The 23880-nt window shown below is 49.3% G+C and overlaps 1 protein-coding gene across 1 annotated transcript; it reads right to left on the bottom strand.

Annotated features, from left to right (window-relative positions):
• Positions 1–7766: 7766 nt before the first annotated feature.
• On the bottom strand, positions 7767–13415 carry LOC121673197 (cysteinyl leukotriene receptor 1-like). The gene is made up of 2 exons (XM_042046299.1): positions 13369–13415; positions 7767–10923 (listed from the first exon to the last, which is right to left on the bottom strand). The coding sequence occupies exon 2, from the start codon at positions 10876–10878 to the stop codon at positions 9841–9843; it is 1038 nt and encodes a 345-aa protein (XP_041902233.1). The 5' UTR covers positions 10879–10923; positions 13369–13415; the 3' UTR covers positions 7767–9840.
• Positions 13416–23880: the final 10465 nt, after the last annotated feature.

Below are 23880 nucleotides of genomic sequence, written 5' to 3'. Positions count from 1 at the left end.
GCCTCAGAAACCAAAACAACCATCATTTAAACACGTTAGAGCTGGAGGATCCTCGTCCTCGCTCTGGTGATGAAAGGAGAAAGCCAAAATAAGTTCATTTATAAGGCTCTTATAAATCAGAGTAAAGCTGTTTAACAAACCATCTCTGATGCGCTTTCCTGCTGCTCTGCATGAAGAGAATGTTTCCAGGATGCTACAGAAGCACCTGAATCCTCTGTTTTTATCCCAAACAGGGGATTTCACTCCCTGGGGTGGGCAGGGGCTCGTTTCCCTGCATGGAATTCAGCTGTGAAAGGTCTTTGGCGAGCAGAACAGGCACCAGAGCCAATGTCTGCAGAACAGAGAGGAGGGGAAGGGCAAAAAAAAAAAAAAAAAGGAAAGAAAACAAGCAGAATAAATCTGAATTGTAACAAAAATTACAGCCTGTATTGAAATCTCCACATTTGGAATTGATTTTTTCCATCAGACAAAAGGCTGAGGGTTCAGTTGTTGAAACCCTGATCTCTTCTTTAACTTGTTCTGAAGGGGCACATCCAGGGGAGCTGCAGGTGAGCCCTCAGCAGTGGAGGACTGATACAACCTGAAGTGTTCCTGTGTCAGGTGCAATGTGATGCTCCTCCCTTTGTTTGGGCTGTTTCCTTCCTGCTGAGCACATGGAGCAGCTTTCCTACCTTTCCACAGGTTCACTTGTTTTTCTGGTTGCTGCCCTTGTTTTAACTCCCCCCACCTGACTTTTAGGGAGTGAAAACCCATTTCCCACCACACTGGCAGCAAAATTTCCCTCAGCTCTGTGCATGGAAGGTTTGATGTCCATCCTTGGGCCGAGAGTGCTGGAAGCTGCGGCACCTTCGGGAAAAGCTGCCCATGCTCCATGATCTGCCTGCTCCCTGTCCACATGGGACTTCAATTGTTTCACTCCAGTTCTCCATTGTCTCTCTTCAGAGCTCTATTTCTTTCCTATCTGGCATTTTCCTCCCTGTCCCCAAACAACCTCTTTTACTTGCTCTCTCCTACAATAACCCCGTTCCTCATGATTGTTTCCATTCCCTTTTTTTTGTTTTATTTTTTATTTTTCACTTGATGGAGGCCTGGGGGCCCCTGCTCTGCACTGGGGGCTCCTCTTCCAGCCACGAAGACGTTGGAGCTGGAGCACCATCGGATCGGTGTCCTCAGCACTGCAGAAGGGACTCTCCCCACTCCAACAAGCATTTTATATCTGATATATATCAGTGCAGAGCCATGAATCAGGTCTGGGATGCAAATAAGAAGCAGCCATATGGCATGAGGCAGTTGGGAGCACTTCAGGCTAAGAGAAAAAAAAAAACAACCCACCCAGCAAAAGACAGAGATGCAGCTGTGAAGAATTCAAATATTGGCTCCTCCAGGAAACCTCCACGTTGTCTCCATTACTCAAACCTACTTATTTGTTTGGGGGTAATCATCTCCAGTTTGAGATTGGCATGGATCTGGTTTCCCACCCTCAGAGGGAAGGTCCAAGCACTGATATTCCATGTGAGGTGGTGGCACGAGGAGCATTTCTCAGCTGGCAGAGCAGATCTCCGGGAGACAACCTGTGAGTAGAATTATCGAGGACACTTTAGGAGAGAAAGCAGAAAAAAACCCCACACTGGCCCCTTCCCATCTTCCCCATCTTCTCTTGCTATGAAAAATCTTCCTCGCTGCCTTCCCTGCTGCTGTGCCTGGTGCTGGAGGCTGCTGGGAGTGGGGAGCTTGGGAAGCCCTTCCAAAGGCTCTGCTCCAGGAGCGCTGGCTTTGCCATTCCCCTGCTCTGGAGAAGGGACTTGGTGGCTCCAGAGGCTGCAAATGGGACTGGAGCAGCTGCCAGCTGGGGTCATCCATGGGGATGGATGTGGGGATTGTCTGTGATGCTCCAGCAGTGAATTTTCCAATCATCTGTGAGAAAAGCAGAAGGAATAAAGGGAGGTGGAAGTGGAGTATGGAGCTGTGACATTTCCTGGGATGTGCCTTGAAGCTGTCTCTGCAGGGCAGTGCTCCTGGCCACCACCCCTGGTGCTCATCCTGAGCTGGTGGTGAGCTCAGGATGAACTTTCCAGCTGGACAAGGTGGTGGAGAGTGGCGTGGTGCTCCAGCATCAACCCCTGCCCCTCTGCTTCACTTGCACACCAGGAATAAGTCACTTCCGGCACTCAGGAGTCCCGACTTGTTAGGGGTGAGATAATGGGTGAGATAAGCACAACAGGAGGAGGGCAAATTTGTGTGGGGGGTGAGAACTCCTGTGTGCCAGGAAGGGATTTGGGACCTCTGATCCCAGAGTTCCTCTGCCTTGGCAAGGGATGAGGTGGCTTCCAGCAGTGGCATTGCCCCATTCCCACCTCCTGAGACAATGTGTTTGAACCACCTCGTGCAGTAAAAAGCTTGGAATGACTCTCTTTGATCTTTTTCATGCTCAACATTTCTACTGGAGCCAGGGGAAAGCCTCCAAACATGGAATATTTGTACCTGGGAATGGTCTCCTGTGACCGGTCACCCCGGAGAGCCACCAAATCCTTCCCCCAGTGACACGTCACCTCAGTGCCTGTTCCAAAAGTTTCTCTAAAAACAAACACACGTTGAGAGAACTACAGGACTCTTGTTCCATTAAAAATGAAGCAACATGCTTTTCACTTCCCCTCTTTGCTGTTACTTCATCTTTTCTCCCCAAACGGTGCCAGCAGTGTCCTCGGGCAGCGCGTGTGGGACATGCGCAGGGCTGGCCTTTTGTCACGGTGTCACTCAGCGAGGTTTGTTAATCCCTGCTCTTCCCAAAGGTTACGTGGCTTTAAAATCCTCCTTCTGATGGATAAAATGCTGTCAGCGCCTCCTTAGGGGGCCCTGACTCCTTTAGCTTTGGGAAAAGGGATGGAAAATGCCTCACCAACATCAGGGTCTTGCTCAGCGTTGCCTTTTCACCGCTGCCCGTGGTTGTCCTATTAATGTATTTATATATAAAATCAAACAAAATCAATCAATAAAAGTCCTTAAATATAGATCTCTCCATCCAAAAGGAGCCCAAACTGTGTTTGTGTGAGCTAGAATGGCAAGGTGGTGCTCTCCTGTGGTGTCGCTGTACTGAACTTAAGGAAAAGCCCCTGAAGTTCAACATAAAATAGAAACAAAAATATTCCCCAATTTACTATTTTCTCAGCCCAAATTCTCCCTCTCCCTACAACCCCTGCAGCTTGTATTGACATAATTCTTGTAGTTTGGATAAAGAGCTGGTATTTTGTCAAAATTTCAATTTGCCAGGGAAAGCAGGGATGAAGCATTTATGGAATTACATTTGGGGTAGAAACTTCAGCTTTAACTTTGCGTTATCACTCTCCTTGGCTCATGGGAGGGCAGTATTTTTCTGGCTGTGTTGTTTTTCTAGCTTTGGTGGCTAATCAACCATATTTCTACTTTTCCCAGCTTCCTTCTAAGAGTCACTTTACCCATGAATTGTGCCCTCTCTGAGTATGAAGTGTAAGAGCTGCCTCCTCCTCCAGCAGTCCTTGTTGAAACACAGTTGTTTCAGAGGAACATCCAGTAGAAATAAACAGGGAAAAATCAAAATATACAGCTCTGCTGAGGGGTCAGTGCTGGTGGAGGAGGCCACGAGCTCAGGCACCTCGCTGGAAGCTGTGGAGGCTGATGAGATCCGTGCCTGAGTTTACATAAGCTCAGTGTAATATCGGAGGTTTGCTGGGGTTGTTTCATCAGCAGAATCCCCACCATGGGAAAGAGTCACCATAATTAGACATTTAATTTGAGTTGAATCATTGGTGCCACTTTCTGCGGCTCTGGGTGCTCCTGCTCAGCACTGCCCAGTGCTTCCAGTGTCCTCTGCCACGGGCAGATGCACCAGGGACGTCTGCTGGTGCATCAGAACAACCTCGGATTCTATTGATTAGTTTTAGTTTTAATTACAGTGGGAGCAAACTCTACCGTCAGCTGGTGTGAGTGGCACAATTTGGATCTGAACAGGCTCCTGACAGATCCCAGGAGGATCTACCCTGGGAGCTGAGGATGTGCAGGACTGTCCCCCAGGGCTTTGACATCCGTTCCTCAGCACCTCTGTTCCATTAGTTCACATCCTTGAGGGCTCTTTTTCCTCCCACAGGATGTGATTAACCCTGACTGGAGTCATCACACTGCATCCCGAGAGGAAAATCCACCTGAGCTCAGCCTCTGCCCCCCTCCAGTCCTGCCCAGTCTGGGATTCCTCATGCATGGCTTGGGAATCTTCTCCGGGACAGGTCTGGACCACCTCAGCACTGGGGCTGGGCTGCCCTTGCTGAGGGGTCTCAGCCTTGCTCCAGTCTCTTCTCTGGAGCTGGGGACCGCAAGCCCTTCCCCACAGGTGAGGATGCTGCTCCAGGTTTGTAGGGAAGCTGCTGCCCTGCCCTTCCCACCGGAGCACTGGGAAAGGGCGAGGAGGAACCCAAAGCAGCTCTGGAGTCCTGTGAACCTCTGGCACAGTGAGTCGGGGTGACGAAGGACGTGAGGATTGTGGGAGGAGATGCTGCTGACAGGAGGCAGCGGCTCAAGGCCAGTTTGGGGGAACTTTTCATTCCACTTTCCTTGAAAATTCGTGGTGAAAGGGCAGTGTAGCATTTTCCAGCCCTCACTCACGTAAGCAGCTTCCTGCCGTGAGTAATGTGGGGAGGACAGGGCAGAGAGAAGGGGCTGTCTCAGGGTTACTCAGAAAGGAAATAAAGCCTCTGTGATCCTGGGACAGATGCAATTCTAACAGTCCAGCCACAGGCTGCCTTTTGCAATAACTGCTCCCAAACCCAGCAGCTTCGAGTCAGCCTTTTGCAGCGTCCTGGGCTGGCCGGACAAAACACCTGCAGGAACCTCCTGTCCTGTGTGGAGAGAGATTCCCACAGCAGGGACATGGTGACATTGTCCTAGAACCCTGCAGATGTTACTGGGGGGCTCATGGGGCTGCAGGGAGCCTTAGAATCATAAAATACCCTAAGCTGGAAGGGACCCACAAGGATCAGAGTCCAGCTCCTGGCTCTGCACAGACCCCCCAGCAATCCCACCCTGTGCACCCCTGGGAGCGGTGTCCAAGCGCTCCTGGAGCTCTGGCAGCCTTGGGGCTGTGACCATTCCCTGGGGAGCCTGGGCAGTGTCCAGAACCTTCTGGGGGAAGAACCTTTTCCTAGAATCCAGCCTAAACCTGGCCTGACACAGCTCCATCCATTCCCTGGGGTCCTGCCCCTCTCACAGGGAGCAGAGATTGGAGCTGCCCCTCAGGAGGAGCTGCAGCTCCTGAGGAGTCTCCCCTCAGTCCCCTCTTCTCCAGGTGGAGCAACCCAAGTGACCTCAGCCTTGCTGAATTTAAACTCAAGCAGATCACCAGGGAGTCGTGCTCCTCACAAATAAAGGGATTTTAACAGGCCAAACCCAAACCGAACTCTGTTTAGTCTTTGCCACCCCCAGCAGAGACCTGCAGCAGTGATCCTGGACTTGGAGTTTTTATTTATGATGAACATCGTGGGATTTTGCTACCTCCTTCTATCCCCAACCCGGTGAAGATCCATAGGAATGTATTTATTGACCTAACAAAGGGCCCTTGCTTTGCTCCCGGAGCAGCCTGGTTTCCTCTGAAGCGTAAGAAACCACATTGACAGGAACAAAACGGGCACATTTCCCCCTCCAGTGAAGTCTGCAAATATTCCAAATAGCTGTTTGTACGTGTGGCCGCTCGCAGAGCTGGAATTAAGAGTTTGGGAGAAGCAGGATTGAGTTCCCAACCTTGCTGATCCCAAGAGGGATTTGTAACCCCAAGTATCAGGCTGGGCTTTTCATCCTCGGGTTTGCTTTCAGCAATGTTTCTAAGACATTTTATTGCTTACTGAATGTTTCAAAGACATTTTAGTGCTGATGGTATTTTAGAATCTGATGGGCTTTCCTTCATTTTTGCTTCTTAATTTTTGCCCCTTACCAGGTCATACCCTGTGTAGGTGAAGGATTAAAGGGCCTGGTGTTCTCCGTGCTGCCACGTGGGAGAAACCCCTTTCCCAATGTCAGACCACAGTGGAAATGGGGAACAAAAAGCTAAGTTAAGATTCAGCTGGAGAATTAACTCCTGCTAAGGGACCCAGAGCTTCTCAGTGCACAGATCTCTGGGGAATCCAGGCAGTGGGAATGGATTGAGCCCCTCCAGCCCCAAAATACGTGCCCAGGGATGGGGGGGTGGGAAGGGGGGGCAGGAGGCACCATGCTCAGAGTGGGAATGAGAGGAAATCTCTCTTTATTGCTAGTGCTTGGACTTTATTGCTCATTAAACTGAAGGGCTGTTGGCTTCTCACATCCTGCAGGAGTTTTATGGGGAAGCAGTTTATGGAATAAGGGTGGGCTCATCCCATGGGCAGTTTTTGAACTTCCCAGCTGTGCCTGTGGGGCAGCTCCCTTTCCTTTGGTGGGAGACAGGCAGGACCATTCCATTGTCATATAGATAACCAGTGTCTGGCAGAGCTTTTCACCCACAGCTGTACTGGTTTGGTCAGAAATAACCCTCCCAGACACACCCAGGCCAAACTGTCATGAGGAGGTGATGCCCAAGGGCTGTACTCACCATCAGCTCCCAGATCCATACTGGGACAGTCATCCTATGGAAAATCAGTGGTTTTTAGGCAAAGTCAAGTGTGCAGTTGGAGCCCAAGGCAGGAGGAGGACACTGGGTCCTCCCGTGGCTGTGTCCTTCCCAGCTGGAGCATCCACCCTGAAAAATAGGAAAAACCAAAAGGAAAGCAGAGAGGGAAACCCAAAGATTGTGAAATAAAATGCAGGCAGGGGTGGGAGGGGAGGAACGAGGGGGTCAACACCAGAGGAAGCAGGACAGGAGAGGAGCTGGGGCTGGACTAAATAAAAAGAGGAAACCTCGGCAGCCACAGGCGGCCGCTCCGGGAGTGGCTCAGCACTAGGGGACACCCTCGGACCAGAAACTGCAGCAGAAAAAGCCCAGTTTCAAGCAAAAACTCAACCCATTCACTTTCGTTTTCTCTGTAGCTGCACCAGGGTGACACTTGGTCCCCTCTTCCCAGCTCCTGTCACGCTGCGCAGCCCCTAAAACCACCGCAACTCCTAACTTGCCTCATCCCAGTAACAATTCCTGTTTCTCTGCACAGCTTTCTCTCCAGGTTCCTACTCCTGAGCAAAACCTGCCCGGGATGTGCCGCCAGGGTGGCACTTTTCTGTGTCCCCAGGGCAGGGACATCGCCCGGCTGGCACCCACAGCTGATGGCAAAGTCCTTCCTCACCGCTCTGGGCTGGAGCTTTATAAGTGAACAGCCCCTGCACCTGCTTTGGGAAAAGCCCAGGAGAAAACGTTCCCTCAGAAGGTTTCCTCAGCAGAGTTTTCTGTGCAGGAACCTGGATTTGTGATGTGTCACCACACAAAACAGACAAAAAATGCCCCTCACCAAGAGAATCCCTGCCCTCCAAGTTTCTTCCAAATGTTTTCTGGCTGTAAATCCCAATTTATCCAGGTTCCAGCTGCTTTTTGTTGGGCTGCTCCACCTCTGCAAGGGCTACCAAGACCATCAGAAGTCTTGAAGCCCTTGAAGTTTTGGCTCTAACACGTCCCCAGACAGCAGCTCCAAGTGGTGGCCTGAATCCAGGGAAGTTGGGCTACGGCAAAGGCCAGTTTGACTGGAGCAAAGTAACTCCCCCAACATCTCAGCAACATCTGTGCTTCTCTAAGTGTTTATTACACCACCATAAATTATTATTATTTAGCAAATATTACACCCTGGTGCTGTGTGCAAGTAAAATTTTATTGTAGGGAAGAAGAATCTTTAACAGAGACTTTATAACAAGCCATAGAAAAAACAGTCATTAAAATTTCACTTGCAATGTTTCCATTTCATTTTCAGGAATGTTTTTTAAAACAGGCTTTCCTATTGCACAAAAAAAAGAGAAAGAAAAAAGCTGCCATTTCCTTTGCCATTACCATTGTCTCATTCAAATAAAAAAAAAGGCAAAGGGTTAAAAAAATACCTCTGGTACAATAAAAATGCTTTGCAATATATACATACATATATATATACACATTTAGCTTTACTGTTCAGTATATTAAACTTTAGGAATGGACATATTATTCCTGCATATTCTGAAACTCTGTTTCCCATGAGGATTTTTATTTACAGTTGCACAATGCCTTTAAAGCCTTGAGACACAAGTGGACTACTCAATGCTGACCCCTGAAAAGGAGTTTTAGCCAATTCTTCCACTTTTTCCCTGAAAAAATTGGAAATCCTTCCAATTCCTTTCCCTGAATGATTTGCAGTTCTGGCTTTGAACTCTTGGCTCTGCCCTCTGGGGGTTTATGGGGTCTCTAACTCTCCTCTACAGCAGCAGCTTTCAGCCCTCTGCCACTTTATCCTTCAAATTTAACAAAGGAATTTCAGATCTCCTTGGAAATTCACATTTGTCCTGCAGGTGAATTTGGTTTTTTAAGTGCCTTTTCTGAGCCAGGGCTGTGAATTCACACTCTAATTATGTGTGCAGATAATTTCTCCAAGCCAAACTCCTTTTGCTCACTGTTATTCTTCACTACTAAAACTGTTTTCTTTATTCCAGATAACATCGAGTAACCATATAATCATAAATACCATATCCAAACACACTTGCTGTTCATTTATCGACTCCTTCTCCAACTGAGAGCTTTGATCCTACAAGAATTTCTATTTCTGCTGGGATGTGTTGCAGATCTCTGGCCAGGCTCTGCTCCAGCAGAGGCAGGAGTGCTACCTTCCTGCAGATCTCCTGGAAAAGTACGGGAATGTTTCTCTCCATCTAAGAGTTTGAAGTTTTTCTTTACAGAAGAAACATGGCCCCATGTTTTTTCAGCATTACATCTCATCCAGACTCAGATTTTGGATCTCCAGCTCTTCCTAAAGATCTTTCCAAGGGCCTCGTGTTGCCTCTTTGCTGCCAGGTGTGGGTGAGGTGAACACTCTGGAACAGGATCAAACATCCTAGAGAGAGCTTTATTATTATTAATGTAACACCCTTGGCCAATAGTTGAGAAAGGCAAATCTGACTCTGAGCACGCAGAGCTCCACTTTTACCTAAAACTTCCCCAAAAACTGGAGCGATACTCTGAATTGTGCAGCCATCACTTCAGGACCAGTCCCACTGAAATAAGTTTCCCTCTTATCCTTCTTCCTGAGTTACCCTGCACAGTAGGATACTGCAATTTTACAACTGATCCCACAGATTTTTCTAGAAATCGGGAAAATACTGGCAAATGTGCTGCCCACCAAAGCATCTCGAGCTGCTTGGTGGGGGTGGGAGAGGGGCCCATCCTGATTTGCAGCCAAGGCACAGCCCTGGGAGCCTAAAACACACATAATGATCATAAAAACCAAAATGCAGAGGCAGCTGGGAGCAGGGCAGGAATTATCCCGACCTCGCTGTGTAAATAACTTGGCGGCTGTTTGAAGATCCAGTGAAAACTCTGCCCTCGTTTGTCAGGAGCTCCCCACCCGCTGCAAGCTTTGTTTACATTTCCCACTGGCTTGGGGAATTAATGCTCTTGGAGAGTTGTGGAACGAAGCAAATGCCCAAATACAGCCTTGGAAGGGGCTTTGGGAGTTCAGCAGCAGCTCCACAGTTTGCTGGTGGTGGCTGCTCTGTCCCATGTAGCTCTGGGGGTTCCAGGGGCTGCCCAGCCCCAGCAGTGGCTCTGCCACCAAGTACCACAAACCAGGGACTGTCCACAGTTATTTAACATCAACAAAGGCTTGCAAGCCTCCATCCCATCTTCTGGAAGAGTTCTGAGATCTCAATCCCCCACCAGAACTCTGAGGGGAAGGTTTAACCTCCTTACAGAGGGGCCACTGCTGCCCTTCCATTCTCCCTCTGGCTTTCTCCAAAGGGTTCCTCATCCTTGTCCTTCACAGAGATCTTTTTCCTGAAGGCTTGCGACAAGCTAGAGGAAGATGCCTTCCTCAGCGTGGTGAGTCTCTGCCGGAAGTTGCCCCCGGAGAAGAAGTAGAGGAGGGGGTCAAAGCAGCAGTTGGCAGCGGCCAGGGGCAGGGTGACGACAACGGCTTTCTGCAGGAACACGGTGTCCCCGCAGCCGGGGCCCCGCAGGCGCAGCGCGTGCAGGTGCACCGTGCGCAGGACGTGGTACGGCGTGAAGCTCACCAGGAACGTGGCGGTGACGATGACAATCATGCACACGGCCTTGCGGCGGTTGGCCTCGTTCTTCCGCAGGGAGTTCCGCAGCAGGGTCCGGATGATCATGGTGTAGCAGATGGTGATGACAATGAAAGGGAAGATGAAGCCCACAAAGAGGGCGATGAAATCCAGGATCACCACCAGGTTTGTCTTCTGGGAGTTCTCTGGCGGTTCGAAGCACTTGGTCTTGTTGCCATACTGGTACGTCCCGTTCCGCAGGAAGGGCGCGCTCGTCAGGGTGACAAACACCCAGATGCCAACGCACACAAACTTCGCCTTCTTCTCCGACACCAGGCTGATGTTGCGGACCGGGAAGACGATGGCGATGCAGCGGAAGAAGCTCATGGCCGTCATGAAGAAGATGCTGCAGTAGAGGTTGACGTAGAGCGCGTAGGATGAGAGGCGGCACAGGAAGTCGCTGAAGAACCAGTGGCCCTTGTGCACGTAGTAGATGACGCGCAGGGGCAGGGTGAGCACACACAGGAAGTCGGACAGGGCCAGGTTGAGCATGTAGACCTGGAAGGCCGTTTTCTGCCGGTAGGTGCGGATCAGCACGTACAGCACCACGCCGTTTCCCACAAAGCCCATGATGCTGATCATGGAGTAGAGCGTGGAGTAGACGCTGTTGCGGAAGTCGTCGATGGAGTGGTGGCACGACAGGTTGGGGGACAGCGCTGTCATGGTGCCCGGCTGAGGCACCAGCTCCTCCTGGGGATGGTGTCAGGCCTGGGGGTGAAAACTCAGGTGAGGCAAAGCAGCACAGGAAAATAAGTACCCATAATGAAATAAGAGGAAAAAACCTGTCATCCCACTAACGAGAGAGCTGGGAAGGGATGTGGATCTGATCCATCCCCCACTACATCCACCTTTCTTCACTCATAACAACTGGTTATGAGTGACAAAATGTGACAGTCATGGAATCGCATCACAGGACCATGGAATCCTTACAGCTGGAAAAGGCCCTTGAGATCATCAAGTCCAACCATCAAGCACCACCACCCCGATCACCACTAACCCATGTCCTGATGTGCCACATCCATGTGTTTTGGCACATATGATGGCTCCAGCACCTCCCTGGGCAGCCTGTTCCAGGGTTTGCCCAGCCTTTTGCTGAAGACATTTTTCCTAATATCCAATCTAAACTTCCCCTGGTGCAACTCAAGGCCAAGTCCTCAGGACATTAAATTACCAGGAAATCTCTTAACTCCTCACAAACTGAGGCAGCTACTCAGTAAAACAGCAGAGAGGGATAATGAAGGTGACAACAGCACTATGGAATTTAAAATAGGAGGAGCAGTCCTGGACCCTAATAACTGTTCAGCCCTGACTCTCCTCTTTTTTTTATTAATTTTCAGTTTCTAATGGTTCAAACGTGGAACCTCCCTTGCAGCCTGAGACCATGAAAAGCTGCAAGATCAGAACTGCAGGAAAAGAGCCAGCTGAAAAAACACGACACCACAACAACAACAAAAGCAGAAGCTGGGTCAAGATCAGCCATGACAACCCACAACTGTACCATGAAAATGCTCAAATTTGCTGTTAAATGTATTTTCATCCATAAAAATAACTTGGCAGCATTAGAGTTTCTGTCTGTCCCTGGGATTTACTGAAGTCAGGATTCAGAACCCCTCTAGGATGCTCAAGGCTTCCACGTGTCAGTCAAATTTCAGCTATTTTGGTGTTTGTACTCTTTCAAAAGAGTCCTTTGGTTATCTACAATGCACAAATGACCCAAAGCTCAGCAGGTGTCAGCGAGGGGACTGTCACCACCGAGGGTACAGGGGGTGATGTTCACTAAAAATCCTCATTGGACTGCACAAAGCCACCAGTCCATGTGTCAAGGACCTTTTATGCTTTAATATATAATGGCCTTAAGTCCAGCAACCAGCCCACAATTTAAAAAACGACTCAAGGTATTTGTCCAAAAGACAAGCAAGACTTGTTTTCTATTGAATTTCTAAACACAATTTGAGTTTTGCAACCAAAAGGAAACCTGGTGATCACAATCAAACTGCTCAAGTGTGAGAGAACATCACACCCAGAAATGTATCTGTGAAAAACAACAAGAATCCCACAAAACAGCATTTCCCAGCTGAGGGAAATCATATTTACATTTGCAACGTGAATTGAAGGCAAATATTGCTTCTGCCACTTTTTTATTTCTACAGTCACGGTTCACCAAACCATTTATTTGTGTGTTGGTGAATTCAGCTCACTGGGAATGTGCACAAGTGAAAGGGAACCACAAAGGATGAGAAAACGTTCCCAAAGGGAACAAAACCCTAAACAACTGCTATTCTCCCAGTCTGATGCAGCACAGATAAATCTAGAGTTTGTCATAGAATCACAGACTGGTTTGTGTTGGAAAGAACATTAAAGCTCATCCCATTCCACCCCTGCCCTGGGCAGGGACACCTTCCACTAGCCCAGGTTGCTCCAAGCCCCATCCAACCTGGCCCTGGACACTTCCAGGGATCCAGGGGCAGCCACAGCTTCTCTGGGAACCCTGTGCCAGTGTCTCAAAGGGAAAAATTTCTTTCCATATCCCATCTAACCCTGGCAGTGGGAAGCCATTCCCTGTGTCCTGTCCCTCCATCCCTTGTCCCAAGTCCCTCTCCAGCTCTCCTGGAGCTGCTTTAGGCACTGGAAGGGGCTCTGAGCTCTCCCTGGAGCCTTCTTCTCTCCAGGTGAACACCCCCAGCTCTCCCAGCCTGGCTCCAGAGCAGAGGGGCTCCAGCCCTCGGAGCATCTCTGGCCCCCAGTAGATTACACTCAATTTAACTGCACAACTCAAAAGCACAAAATCGCTGCTGTCGCTCGTTCCAAGCACGAACACGAAGCGTCCCCATCCCGAGGAACGCTCCGGGCGCTGCATTCCCCCTTCGGAGAGGGACGGGAATGCCCCAAAACACCAAACGCCCCTCACAAGCCCCAAATCCGCTCTGCGAGGGGACGGAGCGGGGGCACAGGACAGGAATGGAGCGATCAGCCGCTAATTAACGCCGCAGCTCATTAGCGGCGCGGCTGCGCTCCGGGGGATATAGAGCGGCTCAAACTGGGACATGGCCAAGCGGCGGGCACCGAGGCAAAGCTCCCACCCCTCAGCCCGAGACCCCGCAGCCCCAGTGCAGCCCCAGTGCAGCCCCAGTGCAGCCCCAGTGCAGCCCTTACCGGAGCGCTGCGGGGTCGGAGCGGGCGCGATCGGTCCCAGGCGCGCCCCCGCCGCTCTTAAAACGGGGCGCGCCCCCGGCCCCGCCCCCGGCCCCGCCCCGGCCCCATCGTGACTCCGAAACCTTCAGCTTTTCCAGAGTTTTCCCACCTTCCTAGGAAATAACACTTGAAAGCATCCCAGCCGTGCCCACGCCCCCTAGTCTGGTGTGAACTGACGGGGTCCCCTCCCTGGTTTTGTTCTGGGAGTAATTTACTCCTGCTTGTAACTGGCAGGGAGCTCATCTCTGATATCAGAGCTAGCAACCTTGTTTAGAAATAGTTTTTATGAGACTTTTCGATTTTGGTCTCATCGGAGGGAAACCAGAATTCTCATGAATTTAGCAGTCTGTTCTTCCAGCATCCCAAAATACAGTTTATTTGTCTCTCTTTTTTTAAACAGCTGTGGCTTTGCAAGAAAAAACCAACCAAACAAACAAAACCAAAAAAAACCAAAAAAAAAATAAAAATAAAAAAAAAAAACCAAACAAAACCAAACAAACTCCAAGGCTGTATCAAATGAAGTATTACTTTTCTCAACTTCGAATATTTTAAGTGTGGGCTGTCCCACCCTGAATTTTCAATTAATTATATTGGCTTTCTTCTGAGGATATATGATATGCTGCTCCCACCTTTAGCTCAGGAGTTAGGGAATTCTTCTATTCTCCCATCCCCAGTGGATTTGGCTGGCATGTGGATGGTCACAGGGAGCTGTAGCCCTCAGGGTAGGGGGACACAGCAGCTTTTGTCTTCTCTGGGGCAGTGGGGAATTCTTTGGAGGAAGAAACCTTTATCCATGTGGGAACAGCTCCAAGTGGCACTGGAGCATCTGGAAGTGTCCAAGGCCAGGTTGGACAGGGCTTGGAGCAATCTGGTCCAGTGGAAGGTGTCCCTGCCCATGGCAGGGGTGAGACTGGATGGGCTTTGAGGTCCCTTCCCACCCAAATCATTCCATGATTCCATGAGCTAAGCCAGCCCTGCTGAACTCACCCTGTGGGTCACTCATGGACATCTCCCTGTCCTCACGGACATCCCTGGTCCCCACCTGGTGCTGGTGTCCCCAGGCTCAGCCTGCCCAGCTCTGTTCCAAGTGTTGGCAGCAGTGATGCCACGTTTTCCTGCTGTGAAGCCACCCCAGCCCAGCTCTCCCTCGGTGCTGCCATTGTGTGACCTGCTGGGAGGATTCCCAGCCATTTTCCTGCCCCAACTCCATTTTTATGGCAGCTTTTGGAGTTTCCAAGCCATGGTGCTGTGGATGTGGCAGTTTCTCTCTGACCTCGCTCTCCATGAAGAGTGAAGGTGTGTGGGAAGGAAATGCACCTCTTCCCTCTGCCCTTCCCAAGAGTTTCCCACCTTTCCTCACATACCCATGCCCAGGAAGCCTGTCCAGCTCCCAAGAGCTGCTTGGCAGCATACTGGAAACAGTCAAATCACAGGATCATGGGATAATTCAGGCTGGAGAGGACCTCAGGAGATCTCTAGTGCAACTCCTGCTTGATCCAGGCCAGGCCAGGCCAGGCTGCTCAGGGCTTTGTCCCACCTGATTTTGAAGACTTTCAAGGATGGAGGTCCAAGAGCCTCCGAGACTGGACAATTCCTTGCACTGCCTCCAATCTCCTGTGCTGGGAGCTGCCTCTGGAGTTTGCTTTATTTGTGGTGCACATTCTGCTTTTACTCCATTCTGCCATTCCTTCTGCTTTTTTTGGTACCTTTTTTGGCCATTCCTTCTGCTTTTTGCTGCTCAGTTATTCCTTCTCCTTTTTTTTTTTTTTTTTTTTTCTTTTTGTTCCCACTTCTTTTTTTTTTTTTGCGGTTCCCTTTTCTCTTTTCTTTTCTGCCTTTCACTCTCACGAACAGGAAAATTTCTAGTTGCAAAGTCAGGCTGAGGTTGCTGTGGGATCAAGGAGGCTGCTGCTGCTCCAGATGGATGAATTCCTGAAGGAATGAGGGTGAAGAAGACCCCAACAAAGTGATCCCCATCAGTTCTGATAAGAGAAATGTGATGCTGAGGCTGTAACACCTCTGATTCCCTTTCCACAGGACAATGGGATAAGGAATAAAGGCACAAATGAGGCTTTGGAAATCTGTCTGGGACCATCCAAATCTGGAAAAAACCTGACCATGCTTTAGGGTTGTCACTTAGCACTGACTGACCCTCCATTGCCTTCTCCCCTGGCCCTCAAATTCCTGCAGCTTCAGCCAGGCACCAGATTCCAAGAAGTTGAGCCTTTCCTCAAGTATCCCAAACGCCATTGATCCAGCACACTGCTTATCTCTTTACTGCAGGACTTCCAGACAACTTCCTAAATGCCCAAATGCTTCCCAGAGCGAATGAAAAATCCCTCCAGCATTGGCAACTTCTTCCACTCTGGCTGTTTAAGAAGGGGAGAGCAGAAAGGTGGGGTTTAGTGTGGAAGCAAACACCTTGTTAACAATGTTGCATTCTCTTTCCGCTCCTGTGACTTCCCAAAATAAGTCCTTTCTCTTGGAATCTTGTGGGATAAGGATGGTGTCCCAGCTTCAGACCTGCCCCAAGGTATTTGGCGTGGGCTGGGCTGTGTGACACCGGCAGGGGACTCCCAGTGGCAATGTCAGCTGCAGGATTTCTCCAGAAAAGCAGGACTGTGGTGATGCCTGAAATCGGGCATGGAGACCTGGGAGTGCTCTGCCTGCCCTGATCAGCTGGACTCAGCCATCCCCACGTGGAATGTGCGTGGCTTCAGTCGTCATCCCAGGAATGTCCCTCCTGGAAGTGAAGTAAAGCACAGGAGGAAAGCAGAAGGGAAAAAAAGAGAGGGAAGGAGGATGGAAAGCTTTTGGTGGGGGTTAATGAGGGGAGTGCACTGGAACAGCGCCCCTGGATCTGGCAGGGATGCGCTTCCACTGCGAAGGGGTGGGAAACCGGAGGGAAAGGGGAGGTTTGGAGGCGTCCCCCCAGTGTGAGTGGAGATGAAGAGCCTTTCAATGCAATGAATCCTGTGTCCTGAAGGCCGGCAGCCCGCAGTCATTCTGAAACAGGTGCGCTGTGCTCCGGGAAGTGCTGGCTCAGGGCCATCCCCCCCGGCGCGGAGGCGAGCCCGGAGTCCGCCCCGGGCTGCCTGAGTCGGCGTTTGGGTGACACAAAACCACACGGAGGAACGACGCTGTCAGCAGCTGCTGTGCGATGCCTTCGGCTCCCTCCTCCTGTGCTTCCCCTTATTTGGGGAAGTCATTTCTGCTTGCCAAGGATGTGGAATCCCTTTGCTGTATCAGTCTGCACGGCTCCCGTCCCTCAGTGGGAGCTGCTTCTCCAGTGGATCAGCCCTTATTGTCAGCTGAACGTGGGTCTGTTTGTTTCCTGGGCTCAGCACAGGGAATTCACAGAATCACAGAATATTCTGAGCTGGAAGAGACCCACAAGGATCATCGAGCCCAGCTTTTAAGGGAATGGCTTATCCAGGGATCAAACCCATGCCTTGGTGTTATCAGCACCTGGCTCTAACGGAGGGAATCTGAGTTGATGTCCCACTTCCAACACTGCCCCCATCTCCCCTTGGTTTTTAGGGATTGATATTAATGAGTGACCCACCCTCGCAGCTGCAAGAAGCTGCTCCATCCCAAGCCATGAGGCCGACAAAGCTCCCTATTCCCTGGTTTTTGTGGGAGACCAGAGCTGGGGAACTTCCTACGAAGGGAACTTCAGCCCTTGTCACTCAGCCCTTCAAGTCCTACTACAAATACAACTTTTTGAGTGGCTGCTGAGGAAAGAGGACTGAGAGAAGATGGGGAGATGGTTGGACACCCTCAGCATGGTCTCCAATCAACATTTTCTGGGATAAAGCTCTTGCTCTACTGAGATGAATAAAATAAATTGTTCCCAAGACTGAGTGCAAAGACCACATTCAGCAGTCCCACCCTTGTTATCCCAAACATTTGGAGAATGATGCTCTTCTGTCACAGGCACTGATTTCTCCCCAGGAAAAGAGGTGGGGATGGGGATGGATGACAAGTCTGGGAAAGGACAAGGGCATCCATCAGGGATAACTGATTGTTTCTGTTTCCCTGACAGGGTTTTCTCTCAAAATGCAAACCCAACAGGGAGAGTTTGCATTTTCTGGGAAGTGGAGCTGACAGGGTGTGGGGACAGGGACAGGGCTGCCCCCGCTGCCACAGCTCCTGGTGCTGCAGTTCCACTCCACCCTAAACTGATCCCCTCCAAGTTTGGAGGGAGCTTTGGGACAGAGGACAGACATTTCAGGTTCTTCTGCCAAAGAAAACTTCTGGAAATAGGGCTTTTAGGGACCCTCAAACCTGCTCCGATCCTGTCACCTTGTGCAAATGGAGAGGATGTTGCAATCAAAGGATGATTCGTGAGGCCAACCTCCAGACAAGGACCCTGAGCCATCCTTCTGCTGTGGTTGGGTTGGTGAAGGACCCGGCATAGCACGGGAACTGACCCATGTGCAACCAGCTGGTCACACTCTACATGTGGATTCGTGAAAGAGAAGGCTTGAATTTGTACCTCTCCAGCGTCATTATGGGATGGGCTGCACCGGGCATTGAACACCTCCGAGTCCAGCAGTGCTGGGTGCCAGGAAAAGCATCCCAAGTCCCTGATCGACCACCTCAGAAAAATGTTAAAGCCTTCACAAAAGCCTTTGAACTGCTGACTTGAAAAGCTGCATTTCCTTGATTGGGGTTTTTTTGTGGTTCCAATGTGTCAGCCTGTGAGAACAAAGAGCCACTCTGGCAGGAGATGCTGTTCTGATAGAGCCCATTGCTGCTTCCCCTTCCTGTTTTTTTACACGAGAGCTGCAGCAGATGGGGCAGATAGGGCTGGGTTTGAGCTCTGCCTCCAGCCTTTCACAAGTCCCAACGGCTCAGGGAATGTGCAGCAGCCCTCTCAGATGGAACAGTCAAGGAAAAACAGCCTGAAAACGTTTTCCCATTCCTGATGGTTCCTTTATGAGGAGCTGGGAAATTCTATGAATGCTCCTGGTTTTGTAGAACTGATGGAAAATCTGTATTATGTCCAAATCTCTCCAAATTACTCTTTCACCCTAGTATTTTTTTCCAGAATGGGACAGACCTAAAGGTGCATTATTGACCCTCAGGCTGGAACTGGGTGTGAGGGTCCTTGCAAGTCACCAGTGACTTTAACCCTCCCGACGGGGCTAATGGGAGCCTTTCTCACCCACAAAAGCAACATTTTAACTCTCTGATGTTCATCCTTTGACAGCAGAGTTTTCTCGCCACAAACCCCACAGAATTCTTTGTCACTGGAAGATGAGAACGCAAACATCCCCCCCGGAAATCTCAACAGTACAAAAACAAACATTCCTCATGGAGAAAATTTGCTTTAATCTTCTTTTGGAAAGTAAACTGAAAAGCCAGAAATAGCCTGTGCCAGTTGGCATTCCCTTTTGGGAAAGGCATTGGAATAAACAGCATGAATATATGAGGATTTTTGGCATCAATATTATTTTCAGGGCTTGTAGCACTTGGAAATTTGTTCAAATCTAAACAGAGAGGCAAATTCATCTTCATGTGAACTCATGAATCATGGAATAGCCAAGGCTGGAAAAGAGCTCGAAGATCCCCAGAGTCCAGCTGTCACTGGTGGCAGTTGACACCTGTATTTATTTACTGTATCTTGTGATAGAACATTGCTGCTCAGGCTTTGAGGATGGCCAGAGAATTATCTGGGACATAGCACACACCCAGTATTTTCCACAGAATCCCAGAGATCATGTTCAGCATCTCGCGTTGGAATAAAACTGCAGCCCCTGCCAGAGGCTTTTTCTCAGGAAAAATCCATCAGGATGCAAATCCTGTCTTTCACTAGAGCAGCTCCATGTTAGTTGTGGGGAAACATCCATGTGGAAATCAGATTTTCCTTAAAAGTATTAAGAAGAAATGCCTGGTCAGCTAAACCTCCATAATTAATCTTTGATGATCAAACATGTTTTGCCACGGGATGAACCTTTTAATTATTCCCATTTTATTTTATTTGCACCTTTGCTTTCTGTTCTCATTCCCAGTTTTACCCTGGGAAGACATGGGGAACACAAGGACAAGACCAACTTCTCAGGAGAAATCTCATTTTTCAGTTGCTACGCATTAACCACCAGGAGACCTGGAATCACGGAATGATTCAGGTTGGAAAACACCCTGAAGATCATTTATCTTAGCCAAGCCAAGACCATGTGCCCAAGTGCCATTTTATTTCTTTTTAGGGTGACATCCCTGGATTTCTGGCTGTATTTATGTGGTAAAATGATCTGCACCAGGGGGATGATTCTGTTCCTGACTGACAGGGAAAGCCCCATGTCCACATCCAAACTGAGATCACTTGGAGCAGCCTTGGAGCTCAGTCCTGGGCTTCTAATTCCCAAAGAAATACAACAGGTATCGGGTGGACCCTGTGTGAATGGGGAGAGAGATAAGATCTTGGAAGGATATCATTAAAAACCAGCCAAAGTAACATGGGAAAAGCCTAATCAAGCTCTCTGAGAAAGGAGAAGGCATGGTGGAACCTGGGGCTGGACACACCCGGCTTCTTCAGCCAAGGGAAGTGTCAGGGCAGCCAAGGCCAACCTGAAAATTCAACTTTGGAGCAGAATGAGCTGGAGCACACAGCAGCAGCAACAACATTCTGGTTCCTCCACCAGCTCTTCGAGGGCAGGGTTTGCAATTGCAGCATGAGAGTTGGAGACTAGAACTGAGCCCTCCAGAATGACGGATCTGGAGCATCAGATATGCAAAGTGTTTGGTTGAGAGCACCACACGAAGGAGTGTCAGAAGCTTCCTGTTCTTTTAGCATTCAAGCTCTCATCTTGATGGTTTAGGGTTTTTTTTGTTTCCTTGTTGACTTGAAAGGAAAAATGCAAAGAGAAAGCCCCTGATGGGTGATGACTTAACCAGGCCCTTTGTGCAGAGCTGAGGGCAGATAAGGACACCCCACGCACCAGGAATTTGTGAAAAGATGTTCCAGTGCCCACCTCCAGCCCTCCTGCAGCTCTGCTTCTACAGCAGATTGCGGCAGATATCACCAGAAATCTTCATGAAATCGAAGTTTTGGTTTTAATCGTTACAACCTCTCATTTCCTGAATGTCACCAATAGAGCTGCCTGAAAATAATTCACATTTTCCATCAGATCGAGGAATTGTGTGGTCTGCACCACCCTACACCACCACACTGAGCTGCTTGTGCTTCCATTTTTTGCTCCAAAACTTCTGTCCCATCCTTTCTGCTTGGATTTCATGCTGTGTGCTCTCAGGCTAGGCCAGCTATCAGCTCCTGATTGGCCCAAAAACGCTTCCTCTGGGCTTTGAATCATCCCTCAGTTACATAAGTGCCTGCTCTTATCTCCTGTGCCAAGAATGGCTGTTTGGGGTTTCTCACTGGAGAAGGTTTTTACTCTTTTTCTGCCAGGATTCCACTGCTCTGTGCAGCCCAGGCCCATAAAATGCCAGGAGTAGGCTTTAGAATGGAATATTCACCTGGGTTGGGAAAGGACAGGGGAGTAGCCAAGGCAGCCTGAGGGAAAGCTTTCTTCCTAAAAATATAGTATATATAAAATTCTATCACACGGAAGATCGTCTCCCTTGACATCAGTGATGTCTCAAAGGTGCTCCAGGAGGTGGTGGAGGCTGGGGACGATCCCAGCCCAGGCTGGTGTCCATGGTGTCCCTGCTGGGGACAGTCAGGACTGGGACCAACATTCCATGAGTATTGATCTCCAGTTCAGTCCAGCAGCAATTAAATGCATAACTTAATATTAATAACTCAAATATTTGTATGTAAATACAATAACTTAAAGATTTATGACCATGTTGAGGCTGAGTTCAGGCAAGTTCAAGACCAAAGAGAACGTGGCTGTTCCCATCCATCTGGAGATGCCACAGAACACAAAAATACTGCCAGCAAAGAACAACTCTGATGGGGGGCATCATAAATAACTCACCCTGATATCGGTGGAGCTTTTGCAAAACTGGCACGTGATTCTGTTGGAATTAATGACTTTTTAGCCCTTTCCAATGGACTTCCAAGTGCTGAGAAGCAGGGAGCTGAAGGATTCCTGCATCCATCACCTGGTACAGCCTGGAGCTCATCGCCCATTGCCAAAAAACACCTGAAACCCCTCTTTGTGCTGCTTCTGAGCCATCATTTTGTGAGTTAGAGAGGTGCAGCTCACTCCAGTCAGTGCCACTGGTGGATTCGGGTCTTTCCCCAACTTTCTTCAAGCTCCCTGAAATAATGTTTATGAGATTTTGTTTCCTTTTGGCCACACTCTGAGGACTCACAGATATAAATCACCCCAGCACAGCTCGCTCTGTTTAGTCTGTGTCTTGTCTGTGTCTCAAAACCCCGTTGGCTTTGCAAGGTCAGGCCTTGGACTGACCCCCACCCCCTGCCCCTTCTTGGGAGAGTTCAGATTCTGTGCAAACTCTCTGCAGTCTCGGAGATTTCTGGCTGCCTCCTGCTCCCTGCAGACCCTATATCATCAAAATTGCCTTTCTTGGCCATCTGAGGCCCTCTGAGTCACACGAGCCCTGCTTCTGTTGAGCTTCCAGGCTGACAACTGATTTCTGCCTTATCTTGTAATTTATCCATCTGCATTCAAGTCTCTCCATTGCTTCAGAAATCAAATTTCAGCCTCTCATCCCTGCCTTCAAATATTAGAACAGCATTATAGAAGCATCAGGCAGATGTTTTCCTGGCTCCCAACCTTTCCCTGCAAGAACCACAAGCCATTAGTTCAGCTGAAGGCTTGGCTTTCCTCGTTATTTATTTAGTTGTGCTTTATTCCCATTATTCTTTCTCTGCTGTGTTTTCCTTCTGATTTTTCCCACAATGCTTTTTCCTGAAGCACAGCAGGGCTCCATGGAAAGGGAGCATCAGTATTTAGATTTTATTTTTGTTTTCCAGACAGATTTGGGAAGGAGTAGCTGGTCCAGCGAATCCACCAGGCTGTGTCAGCACGAGCACCTGGCTCATCCCTGCCATGGATCTGCTCCCAGAACTTCTGGCTCTCCACAGCCACTGCCAGGAGCAACAGGTGGCTCACAGGTCCTATTTTCCACATCCCACTGCTCTCTTCCAAAGAAAGGGAAGAACAAATCCCAAAAAGCTACAGAAAGCTGGGAATCCTTCAGCCTTCCCTGTGCACGTTGTGGACCACTGGCACTGTCCTGGGTTTGTAGGGACACTGGGTGACACCACCTGCAGCTTCAGCTGGCAGGGAAAGGCAGTTTTCTTCTGAAAAGCTCTCATGAGGCCCTAAGAAACCCCACCAAACCTGTGGCAATGCCCCATTGAACAGATATGCTTCTCCCCCTGCCCCCAGATCTCTTATCAGCTTCAGCAGAGTTTGTGACCCACCAAGTGATAAGGCCCAGAAATCCTGATACCAGCTTGCTCTGAAGACCAGAATTTCCTTGAGCAGAAACCAACATTTTCCTCTATTTCCTCCCATTCCCCTGGACCACAGGAGCTACAGATGTCCCAGCTCTTTTCCACTCCCACCAACGCCTTGGCTGGTCTACCTTGGCTCAAGCAATTTTCCCAAAACTCTATGTCTTTGCCATAAAAACTCCATCTTTGCCATAAAACCCCAAATCCTAACTGGCCTTTGCAGGGAATGGAGGATTTTCCTGAGGCTGTGTTTCCAACAGGATTTTCCCAGGTTGGCAGCTCAGATCTCCTGAAGTTTGGCAGCAGCACACTTGGGTCACTCACTCAATTATCTGGTTTTCTATGGAAGTTATTTTTATCCATCTGTGTGGTCCCACTAGGAAACATTTTCCTAATTCCTGTCATCTGTCCAAAGCAAACACATTCACTAATACAGGAATTGCATGGAATAGCACAGAATTTATTTCCTCTTTTATTCTTTCAGGCAACAATAACACTTGAAATATCTCCTAAGTTGTTTCTTAAAGAAATAATAAATTTTTCTTTCTGACAACTTCCCTCCCCCCCACCAGCTGAAGGTAACCAGTGTTCATCCAGGAGAGATTTCTGGGACACACTGAGGCACAACCAGGAATTAATTCCTCATGCACTTCTTTCAGCTGCCTGTGGAGGAAGGGCTGCTTTGTGTGATGATCCGGACGGAGATGGATCGTGGCATTGGAGCTGTCCCTGGTGGTTTGCAATTCCCAGCTGGGCTCTGAGGGAGCTCTCAGAGATCCCTGCTCAGCCCAGGCTTCACCTGCTCCAATCCTGCCACGCTCCAGCCACTCCTTCACTGTCCTTTTCCAATCCCAAAAGCTCCTTTGGGCTTTTCCAATGACTTTGCATTTACCCCCCACCACTGCAACGAGTGTTTGCTCTGCTCTCACTTTACAACACGGTGTAAAGGTTGGAGAAACCCTACTCCAGGTAAATCTGCATTGGATGAGCCATGGGATGACATCACTTCTGCTTGAGCTTCCCTAGGCTGGTACCTCCTTGTGGGACTGGCCCTGGCACCGTGTCCTGGATTAATCCCA

The sequence above is a fragment of the Corvus kubaryi genome, unplaced genomic scaffold (assembly GCF_017639235.1).
Source record: "Corvus kubaryi isolate FWS band 111438036 unplaced genomic scaffold, C.kubaryi_AGA036_p1.0 65278, whole genome shotgun sequence".
NCBI classification, from domain to species: Eukaryota; Metazoa; Chordata; class Aves; order Passeriformes; family Corvidae; genus Corvus; species Corvus kubaryi.
This window is presented reverse-complemented; position numbering and strand designations above follow the sequence as displayed.